Here is a 20330-nt window from a genome sequence, read left to right as displayed (position 1 = left end):
AGTCTAGGTAGTTATAGCTTGATACCAGCCCATGAATCCCATCTCTAGGACCTGTTTTGTTTATTGATTGTCTGTTTTATTGCTCATATTTGTTTTCTGTCTTGTTTAATTGCATTATGGGTTGTTTAGTAGTTTATGTTCATTGTTTTAAGCCACTTGACCACACTCTTGCTGAGCTCGGTAGAGTGCTTGATCGAGCACCATCTCATTTGCTTTGTTTATGGTTTGCATCTATGTAGTTTCATTTCCTTGCACTTGTTTAGTTCTTGTTTCTATTTAAGTGTAGTCTTTGCATTGTTCATCTCAGTTCTTATTGCATTTAGTACTGTTTAAGTTGTTAGTTCATTGCATTTACATTTCTGTCATTAGGATTGTTAGTAACCAAACCATATTAATATATGGCTTAACTTGAGTAAGTGTTCATATCTTGAGTGTTTGCATATCACCCTTTATGGATTGACATCTCTTAGGGGGCCCCTTATATTACAACAACATAAGGGATGAAAGCAGCGATTGACATCTCTTTTCTTGTCTGCGCGCTAAAATCAGTAATAACATTGAATGTTTTAGTCTGAATCAATGAGTCGTTTCAATGAACAAAAAGGAATAAGCCATGGGATAACATACAAAAACATGGATCTGCGTCCACATCTAATGACTGTTTTGTTATTTCTGTGTGTCTTTCTTCCTAATAAGTAATAACATTGAGACAAATAGTGATCTTATTATATCCAAGATTGGAGTCGCAACAAGTGCAGATTTATCAATCGGAAATTCGGCTGTAAAGGCAAAGGTGACAAAACGTCGGGTAGCTGAGCCTGAAGATAGAATGAGCATCGAAGTGATTAAGACCTTCGACATCAACCTCCTTGCAACAATACCACTTGACCCAAGTGGAAATTTTGAGAGGAGCACATACTCCATAAAGGAGAAATCAACCAGATTCACCAATAAGATGGACAATAATAAGTTAGTTAATCCAATCTGCCACAAAGGAGTTAACACGGACTTCATAGTACCAAGATTCAAAGTGAAATTTTGAAAGAGCCTGCATACTGCAGTAAGGGGACGCCCAAAGGCGAAAGAGTTGCCTCTTAAGGACATACAAATAAAATCCACGGCAAAGGATAGTTCTATCGGGCTCAAATAATAGAATAAATGCATAACCTGGCAACAAGGAAGAGGAGGAGAGCTTGAGGTGATGAAAACCGAGAAAGCAGCTCCAAACTCTACAACACGGGCAGCAACTTGCAGAGCACACGACAGAGAGGCAAGCGGAGGACTGGGAAGATCCGGTTTCAGAGATTCTTGGGGAGGAGAACTGACAAAGGGAACATTCAAGTATCGCAAAGAGAGTTTTGGGAAGGTAGTCGTTGGTCAGCAGGAACTAACGCCGAAGAAGGATCGTCGGAGAGGGAACACCATCTTGAGGAAACAAAGATCATCGGCGGCTCCTCGGGGAGTGTGCCTGGGAGAATTAGGGCATTCTTCTCATCCTTACATGTGAGGTTGTTTCTATATCTAACCAAATCTCCGCTTGAAAGGTCAGAATTCATTATTCAAAATTTGCACTAACAATTCTTTCACATTCTTGTTAAATCATGCTGCTTTAAAAAATTATACAACATCGAATAACACTAAAATTTAACATAAATGAAAAATTAACAACTTAAATAACACTAGAATCTTAAGGAATTTAAAAGAATGATTAAAAGTATTAATCCAATAACACCTGAATTTAAAAGAATTTATAAAACTTGTAAACAAATAACACTGGAATTGAACATTCTAATAAATTCCTTCACATTCCACTGTCCAATACCCACTATCCAATTCCTTCACATTCTAATAAATTCCTTAGCCTAAGTCTGTTTGTTTGTTATCATCCATTCATTAACCTAGAAAAATACATGTATGATTATTCCAACAAAACAAACATATTCTTCTAGCTAAATTGCACATAACTTGCATTTACACAATTCCAAAGTATATTGTAAATTCACAGATAAAAAAATCTACTCTATAAACTTATTCCAACAAAACTGTTTAAAACCATATTTTCTCTTAATATTGTCTATGTATGAAATTCAGTCTGTTTGGAACTCAATATCTTAATCAAGAACATCTTAACTCTGTAATGAGACTCTATGGTGCTATTTTCCAGTTTTTTTTTTTTTTAATTCTTTTTCAATTTCTATATCTCTTGTTCAATAGAGTTTTTTTTCCATTGTCCTCATAGGAAGATGGCTTTTACAAGTGGCTTTTGTAGACTTATATTGAAAATATTATTAACTGTCATACAAAAAAATACTCTAACTAAAATAAATATTTATCAGAAACAGGCTAGAAATGTATTTTTTCAATACAATAACAATATTTATTTTAAAATGTAAATTTATAATATCTAATCTTTAAAAAAGAAGTTCATATTGTACCACGAATCGTAATATAGTATACATGATTTTTGTATCTTTGGAATACTTCAAACAAAATTATTATTCTTGAAAACTATCTATATTATTTACTACAAAAAATGTTTCATATATATATATATTAAAATTTATTAAACAAATTGAATATATATATATATATATATATATATATTTAATTACGAACTATGTATATTTCGTTATGTTTATTTTAAAATTAAAGGAGATTCTTAAAAATAGCACCAATTTTAAGTTTTTGTTCCAAAACTAGCATACTTTCTTAATTGTTCCAAATTTAGCACAATTTTAATTTTTGGAAGAAATTATCTAAATAAAATAAAAATATTAAATAAAACAAAAAGGGAAAAATGCAGCGTAGTCACAAAACCTAAAAAATTTCAAATGAATTTGAGAGACTCAGGGGAGGAGAGATTGAGCAACGGAGTGTACGTACGGGGAAGAAGCGAGGATAGAGAGGGAAAGTGAGGATAAAGGAGGAAACAGTGATGAATTTTGAATGAAGCAGCGAATGAAGTCGGAGATTATGCCACCACTGACGCCATTAATCACAGATGGGAGTAAGAGTGAAAGAGAGAAGGGTATTCGATGGGGTTTTATGATGGGGTTTATCTCAATGTTTTAACTCATCACTCGCTGTAACGCTTCTTCAATTCGGAGTTTAAATTCACGGTAAGATCAATTTTTTGGATTTCTCGATGTGAAGATTAATTCTAGATTTGATTCTTAAGTCTCATTGATTTGTCCGATTGAAACCTATTTTGTGATTAACTTGCTTTTCTCATTTTCAAAAGTTTCAGCTTTTCAGTAGATAGGATGATTTGTGATTTGGGTCTCCCAATTTCCAAACTGGCGAGCCTACAACGTGTTTAATTATCTGGTAAGCTTCTCTTCTACCTTTTCTATGTTTATTAGATTTATTAATTTAATGAGTACTAGATTTTGGTTAGGTTTAGTTTAATTTTTGTAACTTGTACTTAGTGCAATCTGATTGATTTTATTACTTGCTCATGCTTCATTATGTGTCGATCTTAAAGTAGATAGATGGCTTAACATAATTTCATGGTACTTTTACAGGTTCTGATTTCTTAAAATTGACTGTGTTTGAACTCAAATGACTTTTTTTAGATTCTGATTTCAAGAAAAACATGTTTATTACCTTTGTTTGTTAGATTATATTAAATGTAGTTACCTTTGTTTGTTTATACAGGAGATAAGCTTATACATATCATAGTTATTAGACTTAATTTATACATTAAGCTTATGTTTCGTTTATACATTAAGATTGGTTTGCTGATTTGGTTAAATGTTTATCATGACTCATATTGCATTTATTTCTCTACTTTTGTTCTTCTAGAATCATAACTAGAGTTGTTCTTAGGTTTATTCCATGTTAATTTATAGATACATGAGATGAATGGTTGTGTCATTCTTATTGACTTTACTAGTTTGAAAATTCAGGAAGAATTTCATAAAATTGTCTGAAGACAATAGTGTAATCTTCTAGCTTATTGTTTGTAGTATCTCTATTGTTCATAGCATTAAATTTGTTTGAAGTGCTTTTAACAAGGATCTTAAACACGAACTTCAAGAATTCAGGAAATTCAGGAAAGCATGTGAACTTCACGATGACCTTCATAAAAAGGTTTTTTTTTTCTTTTTTTCTTTTTGCTTCTCTTTGATGTTTAGGGTTTGATTCGTTGTTGTATAGTATTTGTTTTCTCATTACGATTTTATGATAAGTATATTTTGGATGGTGTGTTTTGTAAAATAATTTGAATTGATGTTAAATGAAGCAAATGGTAGTTTCTTTAGATTCATGAAGGTTCCTTGAAATTCAGGTAAGATACCTTCAGAGCTCATGATGACATTCCTAAAAAATATGTTTTAGGATTCTTGTAAATTCGGGAATGATTGAATAATGAGAAGGATTCTTTCAAATTTAGGTGAGCTTTTGAACTTCTAACATCCAGGACGAATTTCATTATAATTCATGAAGACTTTCCTGAACATATTTACTGATTTCAATTTTACCACAGGACATGGGAGATTCTTTCATACAACTGTCCCATTGCCTAAGCTCCAGTTCAAGATAGGGAAGAGCCTTAACCAGATATTCTTTGGCTTTTATTTAAGAAGACAGCTCCATCAAGAAGAATATTTTTTTTTCTTTTTTATATTAAGATGTAAAGATTTTATGTTAAAATTCTTTTTGGATGATGTATTTTGTAAAATAATTTGATTTTGATGTTCATAAAATCATATGGTATTTTTCCTCTCTATAGTGTCCCTCTTTGATATCCACATGCTTATGTTTTTCAAAACACATTTATTTTAGGAAAGATTCAATAATTTTCAGGAAGAATTCTTTGAAATTCAAGATGACCTTCCTCAACTAAAAAGTATCTCCACAAAACTTGTTTTACAACATTTTCATGAAGGTTTTGTATTAAAGATTTGGATATTTTGATAGGTCTGGTACAAATATAAGAAGGGTCTGAATCAAACATTTCAGGAAGAATTCCTAGATATCTAGAAAGGATTTCTAGAATTTCAAGAAAGTCTTCATAACAAAATACTACACCATTGTTAAAACAAGTTCAGCAAATCAAACTCATTCTCTGGCAGCTCTTTGATCTCTTCTTTCACTTTTCTCTCGACAATCATGTTGATTCTCCACAACACAGTCTTACTTTTCCATTTCATGACTTTGATTGCATAGAGTCTCAAAAGCAGACCCTTAAGGAATCTGTACGCTTGTACCGTACCATTCCAACTGTTTCTCCACAATGGTTTCAACATCTCTGAAAGCTCTCCTTACAAGCCCAACTTCCATTTCTCTTTCAACAAGCTTTCCTACAGAATATATCATCTTAAGTGCACTATCCTTAACGGCGTGATTGTAATCATCTATCAAGTGCATTGCTACACAAAAGGCACCGGAAAACGCAAAGACCCAGCAACTGTTATCTACCAACAACTCTCCTGGTGGCTCTAGCCTTTTGATTATATCAAAAGAAGTTTATTCATCACTTGAATCAAAAAATCTTCATCAGCAAGCAACATTGTTAAGCATTGGAAGATAGAAATCGCTCGCTGTAACCCTGTTTCACTCGATGCAATATACAATCTTCGCTCACTGTAATCCGCCGAAGAAGCCTTCGATGTAGAGATCTCCGTTGGGATTTGGGAAGCGGCTTCTCAACATCAACTAAGACGTGAGAGTCACACGCCTAGTCGTTTCTTGAGATCTCGATCTCACCATTGGAGTAGAAGACTAAGCTAACAACACCAAACCGTTTCGTCTCTTTACTTTGTCGTTGTTTAAAATCACCAACACCAAACAGAACTTGAATATGAATCTGATTGATAATGGACTTGATGAATCTCTGCTTAAATCACTTCACTGGAGCTTCTATCGATTGATTTAGCACTTAATTGAAAGATCTGACATCAAAAATAAAGATCTCAGATTGGAAGATTCATCACAAGCTTCACATGAGAAAGCTAAAAAGAATCGTGAGTTTGATTTTTTTTTTTTCTCTTTTTTAAAATGAATTTTATTTTCTAATATAAATACTAAAACCTTAAGTCCATCGAACTGATATGTGTTTTGTCCATCGCACAGGTCCGAAGACGTTTAGCCTAACATTGATGAACTTTCGGAGGACAACAATGATACACATAGAAGGTATGTCTGTGTTGGTGAACCATAATAGGCTTACTTTTGTCTTTCCAACCCATATTGTTATAATATGTTTGTTAACTATCGCGCATGCCTGAAACTGATGAATTCCCCGAGGAGAACCATGTTACTGACCTGGAGAACTCCACCAACTTCAGTCTCTTTTATTTTCAGATGTGTTTAGTTTTTAATTAAAGAAGAAACAGTCATATCATTACTATTTTCGTCAGTCTCAAAATACTTGCCTGAAAATTAATAATTTCTTTTAATTTACTTTCCTTCTTTAATTTAAAAGGTATTATAGTCTTTTGATCATATGACACAAAAACAATACATGGCATTATTAAAAAGGAAAAACGAAAGTGACATTTCTTACGACTTTAATTTTAAAAATGACATTTATGACAAAATTCCCATAAGTTAATCTCTTGATCACGAAATCACTAGATTTTTATTCTATGTCAGGAAAAGTTCATATTCGGTACGTAAAAAATGACTTTAGATTTGTTTTGTTAATCCACTTAACACGTTTTAAAATTATTCTAATTGTATTTTTTTTTATTTGAGCACCAAAGAATATTCAAAATCAAAACAGAAAAATTTCATGCATTTTACACTAATCGCATAACCGCCAATATCAACCGGACACGTGCTAACTGCGTAGACTTGTCCAGCAAAAACCGTTGACTCGCCTTATCTACGACTCAATCAAACCACCTTACTCTTCCTTCTCCGTCACTATCAATCAACGAAGGATCATCTCTGACGCTCTCTTTCTCTATCTCCCTCTCTCTCTCTCTCAATCTCACGCTAATCCAAAACAGTATCCATGGATTACAAAACCACAGCGATCCTAGTCGCAGCCTCAAGCTCTACCATCATGTTGATAATCTTGTTCATATTAGTCATTACGTTCGTATGTCGTCGCCGTCCTGCAACCAAAGACCAACCTCCCCGGAATCATAACTTTCCCGATCCGGTTCTTACCTCCTCCGACATGGTAACGGAAAGCGCAAGCTTCGATCCTTCAATCTGTGAAATATCTATGGCGGAACTTATTAAAGCAACCAAAAACTTCTCATCGGATCTTATCGTCGGCGACGGAAGTTTCGGTCTCGTTTACAGAGCTCAGCTCTTAAACGGCGTCGTAGTGGCGGTCAAAAAGCTCGATCACGACGCTTTACAAGGATTCCGAGAATTCGCCGCAGAAATGGAGACTCTTGGTCGTCTCAACCACCCGAACATCGTTAGGATTCTCGGTTATTGTATCTCGGGATCAGATCGGATTCTCATCTATGAGTTCTTAGAGAACGGTAGTCTGGATTATTGGCTGCACGAGACTCATGAAGAGAACAGTCCGCTGACTTGGTCAACGCGCGTGACTATCACTCGCGATGTGGCCAAGGGTTTAGCGTATTTACATGGACTACCGAAGCCGATTATACATAGAGATATTAAATCGAGTAACGTCTTGTTGGATTCGAATTTCGTGGCTCATATAGCCGATTTCGGATTGGCGCGTAGGATGGATGCGTCGAGGTCACATGTCTCGACGCAAGTGGCGGGAACGATGGGGTACATGCCACCGGAGTATTGGGAAGGGAATACCGCGGCCACGGTTAAAGCTGATGTTTATAGTTTCGGTGTTTTGATGTTGGAATTGGCTACGCGGAGACGGCCGAATTTGCCGGTTATTGTTGATCATGATAAGGAGGTTGGGTTGGCTCAATGGGCTGTCATCATGGTGGAGCAAAATAGGTTTTATGAAATGTTGGATTTTGGATGTGTTGTTGGTAGCAGCGACAAGGGAGTGGAAGAGTATTTTAGGATTGCTTGTCTTTGTATAAAAGAGTCGACTAGAGAAAGGCCTACTATGAATCAAGTTGTGGAGCTGTTGGAAGATTTGTGTCGGTTTATCTATGTATAGCCGTTACTTCATAGGTAGTTCGAACAAAAATTTAAGTTCGTTAGAAATTGTAATAACAGGGTAAATTATTCTCACTGTAAAAGTTACTACAAATTAAGGTCGCGTTTTCTATTTATTTATGTTTTAGAAACTAGAGCTTACTTAATAAAGGAGAAGCGTGGGACTCTCTGTTGTATCATGTTCCAATTTAGACGTGTTAAAAACTCTGCTCTATACTCAGATGAGGTCGTAACCCCATATCCTTATCAAGCTGCGGGGGTGGTAATGCTTGCAGCGTAGAAGAGAAGAGACTATGATTGCTAAAGCTGTACAAGTGAATATTTAATGTAAATTTTGTGGTTATTTTTAATAAATCATGATTTTGGCTACATAGTCGTTCTGATTGGTTTTACTATTTGACTAAACCAATAATTTTATAAATCAATAAATGTTTAATATATATATATATATATATATATATATATATATATCTTATTATATAAAGTTTGATGTCAAAATTACTCATTAACAAGATCGTAACGTATGTCAATTGAATCATTCAGATGTTGACACATGTCAATTTTAAATTTATTAAAATTATAAAAAATAAAAATGTAAAAATTCAAAACTTACCGTAAAAAGGTTTTATATAAAAGTAAAATAGAGAAAAGAAAACCTAATTTTATTTAAAATATTTAAACAGTTTTAAAATTTAGAAAAAATCATTATAAGGAAATTATATATATATATATATATCATAAAATTCGAACTTATAATATTGTTTAATTATTTTAATTTTAAGTTGCTAATTTTACAAGAAAAATATTACTTTTTTATATAAGAAAAAATAATGATTGTGAAAATTATACAATTAATTACTGTTTCTAAAAAAATGTAATTACTCACCTTTACACAAAGAAAAATATTGTTGAAAAAAAACATTAAAAAAGTAGATTGTCTCATATTTTTTTCACCAATCAAATAATTTATTCAAAAAGACTGCTATTGTAATATATAAGATAGGAGTATGTAAGATTAACATATGCGTTTTTGTAATTAAAAGTTTATCTCTTTACTTTTATATATTGTTTTTACTTACGAAAATAACTAAATAACTTTGATTTTATGTTAATAACTTTGAACTCATCTACATCTATTTTCTTTACCTAAAAGTGTATCTATTTACTGTTTTTTTTTCAATNAAAAGACTGCTATTGTAATATATAAGATAGGAGTATGTAAGATTAACATATCCGTTTTTGTAACTACACAAATGTTAAAGTAAAGAGACATATAATATATTCTTTAATGTGTTCATAAAGACAATTTGTTGGTAGTAGTAAAGACTCAAGAGTATATTTTAACAATAAAATATATTTGTGTGTACAAATACACTTTTAGTGGTGATGTAGATAGTAGATTTGTAAATAGATATACAATTGTGTATTATAGCAAAAAAAAAAAACAACTATTTTCTATAATTAAAAGTTTATCTCTTTACTTTTATATATTGTTTTTACTTACAAAAAGAACTAAATATATATTCTTTGTTAAATATAATTTTATTTTAATAACTTTGAACTCATCTACATCTATTTTCTTTAACTAAAAGTGTATCTATTTACTGTTTTTTTTCAATCAAACAATTAAAAGGAAATTTCTCGGTTAGCTGCCCAAACCAGAGGGAAATAATTTACAAAAGAAACTTCAGAGATAAAAGAACACAAAGCAAGGGCAAGAAAATCCGCCTTTGTATTTGAAGCACGCGGGATCCAAGAGATGGAGAATAGTGGGAAAGATTCCAGCGAGTTAAACTCATCGAGCAAGTTGGAGAAAGACGACCAATATTCAGAAGACTGCACCATAGTGAGTAACTCAGCACAATCAGTCTCAAAACATTGACAAGCGATCCCTTCAACACGTATCTACTCAATGGCCCACAACAACGTTTTTAATTCCGAATGCAGGGGGAGGGGCTCTGTTTTAGACACTTGGCCCCCAACAACAAGGTTCGCTCCTCACCAATGCAACACTACCAGCCCAATCATGAATACACATTGGTTGCTTTCCAAGAACCATCAATCTGACAACGAGGTGAAGAAACCTGGACATCTAAATACGAAGATGGAGCTGACATGACTACCGTAAAAAAGAGCGCCTATTCCCAGGCTAAATTATCGCCCAAAATCTGAGTAGTTATATAATTCGTCTCTATCTCTTAACCTTGATTTTTTATGGCCTTCCAGATTGCCCATAAAATTCATGGTAATTGAAGAAGTTGATCAGGATCACCCTCTTGAGAGGCATCCCTTCAGAAAACAAAATTCGAATTCGAGTACACCGACTCATATGATAAACCCTCTGACAAGACCAGAGTCAGAGATAAATCCCAAACTTCACACGAACGAGGACATTCAAAATAAAAACGTGATTTATTGTTTCAACCGTAGAGTCGTATCTTTTACATCAAATATCACATTGGACACCTTCGTGTATCTATTTACTTACTAAAAAATTTATTTTATATTTTTTGATAAATTTTATTTTATTTTAAAAATTATAAACCCACACATCAGACGAGTCCTAATCTAGTATATATATAATCATTGTTCATCAAGAGAATCATTCATTAGTAACATGTGTAACGGTTCCTCTTTTGTGAAACACTGAGGTAATCAACTCGACACAGAGAACAACCAGAGCAAAGAAACATAGTTGACTCTTGGCAGGACTTGATCTATTCACAATCAACAATGCGATCCTCCTTCGAACTTAATGCAACTGTCGCTAGAATGAGGATTTTACTCATGTCTTTTTCACTTTTCAGTTTATAATTTATTTTTTGGTAAGATAGCAAGGTCAAGGTAATGATATTTACATGCAGAGCCGTGCCTACGTGAGGCAAAAAGAAACTCTCGCCTACAGCCAAAATTTTTGAAAAAATTATAGAGGCTAGTATACTTCTAATCTATTGTAATTAATTAGCTAGAATCTCACTTTTATATTGAAAAAACATGGTATTTTTATTTTTTGGGTAACATAGTTAATAATTAATAAGGTATTTTAAATTAAAACTGATTAAACCAAAAATCAAACATTGAAATTACAAATTGTGATAACTAATATATTTACATTCTTAGATTAATATAGTGGACTAGGTAGTATCCCGTGCTATAGCACGGGCAAAATATATTTATATAATTATATTATTTTAAATATATAATTTAAGTATTTGTACACTATTGCTATGAAATCAAAAAAACAGATTTCATTTTGGTCTTATTTTGGATTATTACGCGTATATAACCTAGACGTATCTACTTTGGAATGGGAAACATGTTTTTTCCCGTCTTATTTTATCATGTCCCGTTTCGTCTTCTCTCGTCCCATATCCATCAGAATTTTTCTGTCTTATTGTAACGCTTCGACCGTCACCTTGCTTAGTGGACTCATGTCCACTCCCGCCATATGTCCATTTCGCTTAATGGGCTCATGTCCACTCCCGCCCCGTGTGCCCACCCATATCGAACGGCCGATTTGTTACGTTCAGGAGGTTTTAAAATTTTGTTTTCCGTCCCCACAAATCACCACATAATATTTTCCTATGTTTTGTCTTCACTCGTACAGTTCCGACAATTACTTCCGGAAGGTCACCCATCATGAATCTACTACAGCTCAAACATGCTTTACTCTAGAGTATTCTCAGGAACCTTGACAAAAGATAACTGCACTTTGGTGACATATGTGGTCAAATCAATTTTTTAAAATCTCTCCGCAAACCGGGATGTCATACTTATGATCGTTTTCTTTTAAATAATCACTTATTATGCTATATTTTTAATAGAGATTGGGTGTAGACGAAATACTTGAATTCTTCTTAAATATTTATTTTTTATTTAGTTAATTAGAATTACCAAAAAGAATTACAATTTTAATAAACTATCTAAGTTATTATAAAGTGGCTAATTACTTCACAAAATCTATAAAGTATCCAATTGAATATTTAATTTTTATAGTTAGTGGAAATTATACTTCTTAAAACATCAAGAAATATTTTCAAAAATATCCAAAATTCTCAAAATATCCATCTCATATTATTTCTTTATATGTCACATAGTGAATTTTTAAAAAAAAAAATTGTTTAAGTGCAATTTTTTTTTGTTATACGAATTATCCGTTTCTGTCGCACATCCTCTATTTCTCATTATAATACCATAAATAGCCGGACATAGTCATAATTTCATTTACATAATACATCAATTTTTTAGTTTTATATGTTTTCTGTTTAATTGCACACAAAAAATAAGTTTTTTCTTTATTAGGTGTTTACAATAATGATTTCTCATGAAATTTAATTTATTGCATATTGGAGGATTTCAACAAAGACAGTGATGATGAATCATAAAATAAATTGTTGCATGGACTTCTGATGGTAGAACAATAAGATATTTATATTCTCAAATTTTTCTTGTTTGGGTCATCTGATAGAACCAAAAATAGTTTAAGAACCGAAAGTAACCAAGAACAACAATAAACACCAAGAACATTATTCCTCGGCATGCACTTGATCATGAAGCCAAGATAACCCTCTGAGTGCTAAATATGACTGAAACCTACTGTTCCTCGTAATACTATTCACGATAGTAATTGCCACCTTATTTGCCGGAACAGCCACCTGATGATAGTCCCAAAAGTTGGAGCGATCCAGCCACCTTATTCTCATATTTATTTTTGATTTTTGATTTTTAAAATTTTTGATAAACATTAATAACATGATGTTGTGGTTTTGTTTAATTTAAACTTTTTCATATAAATTAACTTAATATTAATTTTCTTTCTCATATAAAATTTAAATTCGAAAAATGAGTTAGAATCGTATTATTTTAAATGTATAAAATAACTATTTGTATAAAATTGATATTAAATCTAAATATTGGATTTCAATTAAGTTTTAGTTTGAATTATTGTACATATATAACCTAGACATATCTACTTTACAACATGAAATATTTCCTGTCTCGTCCCATCCTATCCCGTCTTATCACGTCTTGTCCTGTCCCGTCTTCTCTCTTATCCATCATAATTTTTTTTGTCCTATGATCGTTCTCTTTAAATTATTACTCATTAGCCAATATTTATTAATAGGTACTCGGTAAAAAATTTAGACAGGATACTTGAGTTCTCCAATGAATATTTAACTTTTAGTTAGTTGAAATTATCTAAAAACAAATAATAATACTCAAAAACTATCTAATTATTTTTAAAAATACCCAAAAACTATCAACTCGTTCCAAATTGGATTGTGAATTTTAAATTAAATACTCTGTTTCTTTCCTAAATCCTTAGAACCTGGTCTTTCTCGAACCCGGTCTTTTTCGAAGAGAGGTATAATTTGTAACGTCGTCAAAAAAATAAACCAAAAAAATACAATGTGGCATAACTACATAATTTAACTTACATAAGGAATTTGTAACTAATTAATTTAACTTACATAAGGCATTTTAAATTAGAAAATGCAGATCGTAACTTACATAAGGCATTTATTTTGTTTTAAGTTTTCGGAGTTCTATTTTCGTGTTTTTTCTCAGTACTTGATTTGGTTAGTGAGAAAAAACACGAAAATAGAACTCCGAAAATTTAAAGCAAAATAAATGAAATAAAATACTGTTTTGGTAAAGTGGAGTAAAGCAAAGTTATTATCTTATTTCATCAGCATAAAGATTTGGGCCTTAACCAAAAAAAAAGATTTGAGACTAATACAAATAGGCTTTTTAAACCTTTGATGCTAAAACATCAGCTTCTTCAATTGTGGCCATAATTCCGTCATTTGCCTGACAAATGATACATGAGTCATACTGCATATAAGGGGCCATTGAGGTTAAAATAGGTTTGGATTTTTTTTGCTTATGATAGTTTTCAATTGTGGTGTAGCGAGTGCTTATTGATTGTGTGAATGACACATTTATATAGTGTTTGAGATGATGGTAGAATGGTAGGGTTTTTTTCATCGTGAGTTAATACAATCTTGATGAGAAAGTTTAATTTGAAGATATTGAAATAACTTACTCACCGGATTTGGCAAGTTTATAAGATATTGTAAGATCCGATTTGTTTTGATTTAGAGAAGATTCATTAGGTATATATGTCAAATATGCTCGGTTATAGTAAATTTAGTTCGATTATGAAGCGAATGAAATGTACATTTCCATTTGCGATATGTGAATCGAAAATGTATTATAGGAAGGTTGTATGTTGGATTTCAATTTATATATTAAATGATTGCGAGATCTTAGGAGTATTAACACATTCTTTCTATGTTGACTATTATGTTGCTATATTTTAGGATGTAAATGTAAAACAACCTTATTTGGTAAGATTCTGTTTGATTTGATTAAATGCATATTAGCATACGACTTTCGGTAGATATATTCCTTTCACGTTTATTTTGGCATTAATGTGGTGTGAGTTAATAATCGGGTTTTCTGTAGATATATTCTTTTTTTTGTTGTTGCTAAATATGTGGAAAAAAAATGTTAATGCAAAAATATGAATATAGATTTTGAAGGCCAAGATAAAAGTGAAGCAATGGTCCAGATTAAAGAAGAAGATCCGAAATATCATAACCGGATCGTTAGGATCCGCGCGTTTATCCGTTTACCCTGTTTAGATAATGACGGTTTTATCCTTTTCATAAAATAATTAATTGGTCATAACTTCAATGGCATTGTATTGTAAATTTTTACAAAACAAAAGTTTTTTTCAGGCAACGTTTTTCTTTTAATAGTAGAGATGTTTCAATATATTTAATTTTTATTGCTGTTTTTCCTCCATTATTTATGTATGATATTAATTGTTATTTTAGAAACTTTTGTTTCATATGGATTATTGAAGAAAAAATTTCAACACTGCCTCCGGCCTCCACATCTCTAGGCACGGCTCTGTTTACATGTTTATATAAAAAAAAAGAAACATCGTTGATAAACTCCTCTGTTCTACTGCAGATGATACTAATGTGACTTTGGGTTCATAATAGTGGCGTCTGTAGCTTTAGCCTTTAAATAATTGTGGTTTTGGTTTGTAACACAGTTAAGGACGGTTGGAGATTCGACGAGTGGTTGGAATATGTGGTTAAGAGGTTTGTAACTGTTTTTAATTATATAATATTTTTATTTTTTTAAAATGTATTTGTATATTTATATATATGATTTTCTTAAAGATTATAAAAATTAAGTTAATTTTTTTTAAGAATTATTTAAATTTTAACTTATTTTTTTTTGTTTTTTTATAATAATGTTTTTTTTTCATTTCAACTGCTTGTTACCAATTATAGCTATTATTCAATTATTTTCATTAATACTTTGAGACAAAGATGTACGGTAGTAATAGCCATCACTAGTCATAACATATTGGTGTACGCATACAGCATACTCCTCTTTGTACTAGTTGATTATGTTGCATGGGGTAAGAAACAACATGATCAAATGAAGCAAAACAATAGTCAGTATCAGAAATGAAAAACTTAATCCAAAGACCTATGAAGCAATTTAAGCCAAATGCGAATTCTTTCATCCCAAAATTTTGAGTATAAAAAAAATCATAAATCATGCACAATGTACCAGCTTGCAACACTTGCAGAAGAATCGATCATAAAATTTATATTTATTTAGATGTTTTAAGTCTTCGTGATTTGTATTCATATTTGGAGTCTCTTGCTCTACGCCCAATTAATAAGCAGATACAGTGAATATAGATAGGTGAGAAAAATCAGATTATTTCTGAATTAAATTATAAAATTCTTAGGACGAAATCATATAACATGTTCTCATCTTGGGCATGAAGAGATGTACAGATCTAGGTATAAAACGGTCTTAGTGATCAAAAAAAAAAAATTTGTAAACTAGAAAAGTCTTACATTCTATGTTACTGATGAAACCCTAAACGACTATCATTAACATAGAAACGCGATCAAAAATACAGATCTGTATTTTGGTTTGTTGAAATGAAAGCTTTTGATCAAAAACAATATTAGAAACGCGATGTAATCTATTGTGAATTTGAAGCGATCAATCAATGTAATTAAAATATCGTCTCATAGGTAGCCTAAGCTAATGAAAGTTGACAAACGTTAGTAAAATTTTGCGAATGATGGGTTATAAACTTTACACGACTTTGAGATACACATGTTATTTTTGAACAATTACCGCGTTGTTTGATGACTATAAAATACACGTACATGTCATTTTGACATTTTCTTTAAGAAAAAGAATGCACCCTCATGAAGTGGCCATTCATAAACGTTCATTGCATGAATTAGAATGCCAAACTATGAAGCAATTTAAGCCATTCCTAAACGACTCATGTATGCGTCTGATCCATTTCTCTCCGTTCATTGCATAAATTAGAATGCCAAACTATGAAGCAATTTAGCTAACATGTATTCTTTACAAAATTACTATAATGCAACTATTTGGAACTTGTGATGCTATTAAGACGGTCTCAGATTCGATCTGACTAATAAAACGACCGATCTGTTTGGTCTAAAATAAACTTACCAGACCTCGATCGAACCACTTATTTTGCAATTTCAAACTCATTTGTTAGTTGCAATTAGTTCTACTTCAACTTCTGAGTAACCAGATTCCCCTATTATTGGCTTCGACAATTTACAACAATTCAAATTACAAAAACCGGATATAATGAAATCCAACACTTGGAAAACCTCGGTGAGTAACAAATACATTGAGAATATGTGACCAAATGGAATAATACTCTTTCGTTTGCTGTCATATAAATTCTATAAGATGAGCTAAAAAAAATAATAAAGGAATATACTCTTTGAGTTCTCTGTAAAACAAAAACATATGGTCATTGAAGTTATTTTCCATGGAATTGAGTAGAGATATAAATAACACAAAACATTTGTATAACCAAGTAAACTTTAGATCGAAGCCTAGACTAATCTCTGCGGATCCGATCTCTTGGTTTAGATAACACAACACATACACATATTATAACAGAACAAATTGTACCTGAAGACTATGTTTCTCTATCCATCTTCCTAACCTTTTGTGTAGCCAAGTTCAACATCTTTCGATTGTGTAGTTTCTACACCTTCCTTCAAAAGTCCAAACTCTTCTTCTGATAAGCTGTGTTTCACACTGTTCAAAGCCTTTGCTGCAGCAATATTAGACTGCTTCTCCAATTCCATAGCCCAACTATAGATTACCATTCCAACAATCGCAACAATCATGCCCGCTACGTTTTTGAAAGTCATTGCAGAATCAAATAGGACCCAACCTAGTGTGAGGATGCACACGGTTTTCATGTGACCTATAATCTGGAAAGAAACCGCTGAAAACCGCCCGATACAAAGGTACTGGCTTATGTTGCAGAAGACAGCTAGAGCACACGAGAGAAGGATGAATAGCTGCAAATGACAGAACATTAGAGACAACAATAATAACATAACAATACTAGCAGAGACAAAGAGAGAGAGAGAGAGATGCTTACAAAGCAACCGGAAGACATACTGTAGTTCATAATGAACTTCCCACTAAGGAGATAATCAACCAAAGGACCAACAACAAGGAGCGAAAGAGCTTGAATCGGCGCTGTTTTACTCAAAAGCTCAAAAGAACCAATTGAATATTTCTTCTGCAGGGAACCTATTAACTAGCAACAACAAAGAAAAGAAAACACCCAAACAAATAGATCAGATCTGATTCCAACCTTCCAAAAACCAATTTCACAAACAAAAAAAAAAAACTTACAATTTGCTGCAAAGATGAGGAGAAAATAGCAACACAAGCACAAATAAAACCCTTGGCATTAACCTTAACATCAGTCACAGTACAAATACCAACACCTACAACAACAACCACAACAGCTATTTTCACTTCTCTTGAGTATCTCTTGCTGTGTAGTATCCATTCCATGACACACACCACAGGGATCATGCTCAGCTTCGAGATCTATCAACACAAGAACCACCCATTCATTCAAAAAAAAAAAAAAAAAAACAACATATGCAAATCCAGTACTTCAAATCAAAGCTATTTGATTCTAAATATGAATCCAATACTCCAAAATCAAAGGTACTTGGATCGAGATCGAAAAGGGGGAAGAACCTGGTAAAAGCCAACGGAATTGAGCATGAGACTAAAATTCATAGCAGCGATAGAGACATTAGCAACAATGGAGAACCAAATAAGCTCCCACATAGGTACATGCTTCGATGCAGAGAGTCCAGTAGCGTTCGATACCATACCGACCAATGCGGTTAACGCGAAGTGGAATCCGGTGAGAGTCGTAGCTGCAAAAACAATCTCAGAAATCATTCAGATCTCAAAGCAAAATTGATAAAACAAGGTGAGATCGGAGAAGAAGAAGAAGAAGAAGACGAACCGAAACTAAATGCGAAACCAGAAGAAGACATTAGCTGTTTATTCGCCATGATAATCCCAACGGAGCTGATCACATTCATTGCCCAAGCTCCCATATCGGAGACTGCTGAAGAAGATTTTTTCTCATTCTCCGCCGCCATCTCTGGTCAAACTGTCACCACCGCCGCCGCCGCGAGATCTTCCCGGTGATGCGAGAGAGAAAGACAGAGAGAGAGAGAGAGAGAGAGAGAGAGAGATTCACGCTTTATAGGAGGCTCAACTTCTCAAGATTCTACTTCTTCTCTCTCTCTCTGTCTTTGTCTTTGTAGTAGTAGTAGTTTGCACAAATGCTTCTCTTCACGTTAAGAAAATATCTGACAAATCTCACATCTCAAAATAATAAACAGTTTTTTTAAAAAAGGAAGTATTCAAAGTAGATTTAATATTTTACTCTTTACTCGCATCAAAAAATTCATCATTACTATTTGTTATTATTATATACTGAAAATGAAAAAGTTAAAAGATGTTAAATAAATAAGCTAAGTAATGTATGTAGTCCAAAGATAAGTAGTATATGTAAAATATAATTATAGAGTCAATCGAATCATTCTTTTTAATAATTGTTGTTTTTGCCGTAAGGTTTTCTTTTACTTATTTTTTAAATTAAGATTCGATAGTTACTATAGATTAAAATTATGACTTATTAAGACACTAGATTAGAAAATCCATAAAAAAAAAATATAATTAGTTATTTAAAAATAAGAAATTATCATAAAATAGAACTAGAATAAGTTTTATAGTAGCTAAAAAAACATCCAATATTAGACAAATAACTCTTTAACTTTGGACTGAATTGACTCGATTTGTCCAGACCTTATTAGTCACTATTAGCAATTAACTTTTTTATTTACCTTCTATACAATTTATAGATAACAGAAACGTACAAAAATGGTTGAAGAAACAATAATATAGTAAATATCTGAAATGATCTTACATTTTTAAAATATATGTATTTATATGGCGAAAATAATGTAAAGAGATTCTCAAATGTATAAATCATTAGATTGTGGAATGTATATAATATGGTTTACAGTTCTTAATAGTCATTTTAAAATTTCGTATAAATTATATAACTAGTTTTGAAGTAAACCAACTATGTAAGAGTTTTTTCATGAATAATTTGAATAAAACTGTTCTAAGTTTTTCTGAAATCCATCTTTTTACAAAGCATGGTTTCTAAGGAAAGTCGGATTAATTAATATGTTTATAATTTATTTTGTATAAAAAAATATGTTGACCGGAAAATGACACAAATAGAGTAGTGCTTGTTGACCGGCAACTTAGGCAGATTGAGAGGCGGAGGGAGAGAACCTCTTTTCATGGTGCCGTTATTTTTGCATTACGCAAAGTCAAAGTGTCTTGGTAACTTTTCGTTTAAGCAGCCAAGAAAAGCATGGGAAAATTGGAAATAAAGGACGTTCTTTTCAAAAAATGTCTATATGTAATTTTATTTGTAGGTTTGGTGAAATAGGTTTTATAATAATAAAAAGGGAAATTACCTAGAATATTGCATAAAAGTAGGTTTATTACTAGACTAACACGTTGAGATTTCTGTTTTACTAGAATAACACATAAAAGTTTGCAAATTACTTCTATACCTGAGTTGTGTGTTTTATTACGTTTTATGCTATTTCTAATTAAATTTGGTTGTAAAAAAAACCAGAATAATTCTTTCTAATTGATTCATCTTCTTCGACAAAATCATAGCATCCAAACATAAGAAATCATATTTTTGTTACAGATCTAGAGGTGAATTTTTTAAAAATTCCAAAATACTCATCTCTGCTTAAATTGATTCATTAGGTGTTTTTGGAGAGATTTGTTCAATATTCCTCCTATTTTTCTTCTTT

The 20330-nt window shown here is 32.1% G+C and overlaps 2 protein-coding genes across 2 annotated transcripts; one reads left to right on the top strand and one right to left on the bottom strand.

The window, feature by feature from the left end:
- LOC104771362 (phytosulfokine receptor 1-like) lies at nt 6766-8401 on the top strand. The gene has a single exon (XM_010495877.2). It carries the CDS (start codon nt 6962-6964, stop codon nt 8057-8059), a length of 1098 nt encoding a protein of 365 aa, XP_010494179.1. The 5' UTR covers nt 6766-6961; the 3' UTR covers nt 8060-8401.
- Nucleotides 16853-18785, bottom strand: LOC104771361 (UDP-galactose transporter 2). The gene is made up of 5 exons (XM_010495876.2): nt 18443-18785; nt 18166-18350; nt 17809-18009; nt 17549-17710; nt 16853-17465 (listed from the first exon to the last, which is right to left on the bottom strand). The coding sequence occupies exons 1-5, from the start codon at nt 18579-18581 to the stop codon at nt 17097-17099; spliced, it is 1056 nt and encodes a 351-aa protein (XP_010494178.1). The 5' UTR covers nt 18582-18785; the 3' UTR covers nt 16853-17096.

The sequence above is a fragment of the Camelina sativa genome, chromosome 20 (genome assembly GCF_000633955.1).
Source record: "Camelina sativa cultivar DH55 chromosome 20, Cs, whole genome shotgun sequence".
Classification (NCBI taxonomy): Eukaryota; Viridiplantae; Streptophyta; class Magnoliopsida; order Brassicales; family Brassicaceae; genus Camelina; species Camelina sativa.
Note: the sequence above shows the minus strand (reverse complement) of the source record. Positions and strands in the feature narration are given on the sequence as shown.

Excerpts from the sequence above, each read along its gene's own strand:
- LOC104771362 (XM_010495877.2), top strand. The coding sequence starts at position 6,962 with ATGGATTACAAAACCACAGCGATCCTAGTCGCAGCCTCAAGCTCTACC.
- LOC104771361 (XM_010495876.2), bottom strand. The coding sequence starts at position 18,581 with ATGGCGGCGGAGAATGAGAAAAAATCTTCTTCAGCAGTCTCCGATATG. Across the intron at positions 18,351-18,442 it reads TGGTTTCGCATTTAGTTTCG|CTACGACTCTCACCGGATTC; the intron begins GTTCGTCTTCTT and ends TTGTTTTTGCAG. Across the intron at positions 18,010-18,165 it reads ATTCCGTTGGCTTTTACCAG|ATCTCGAAGCTGAGCATGAT; the intron begins GTTCTTCCCCCT and ends TTGTGTTGATAG.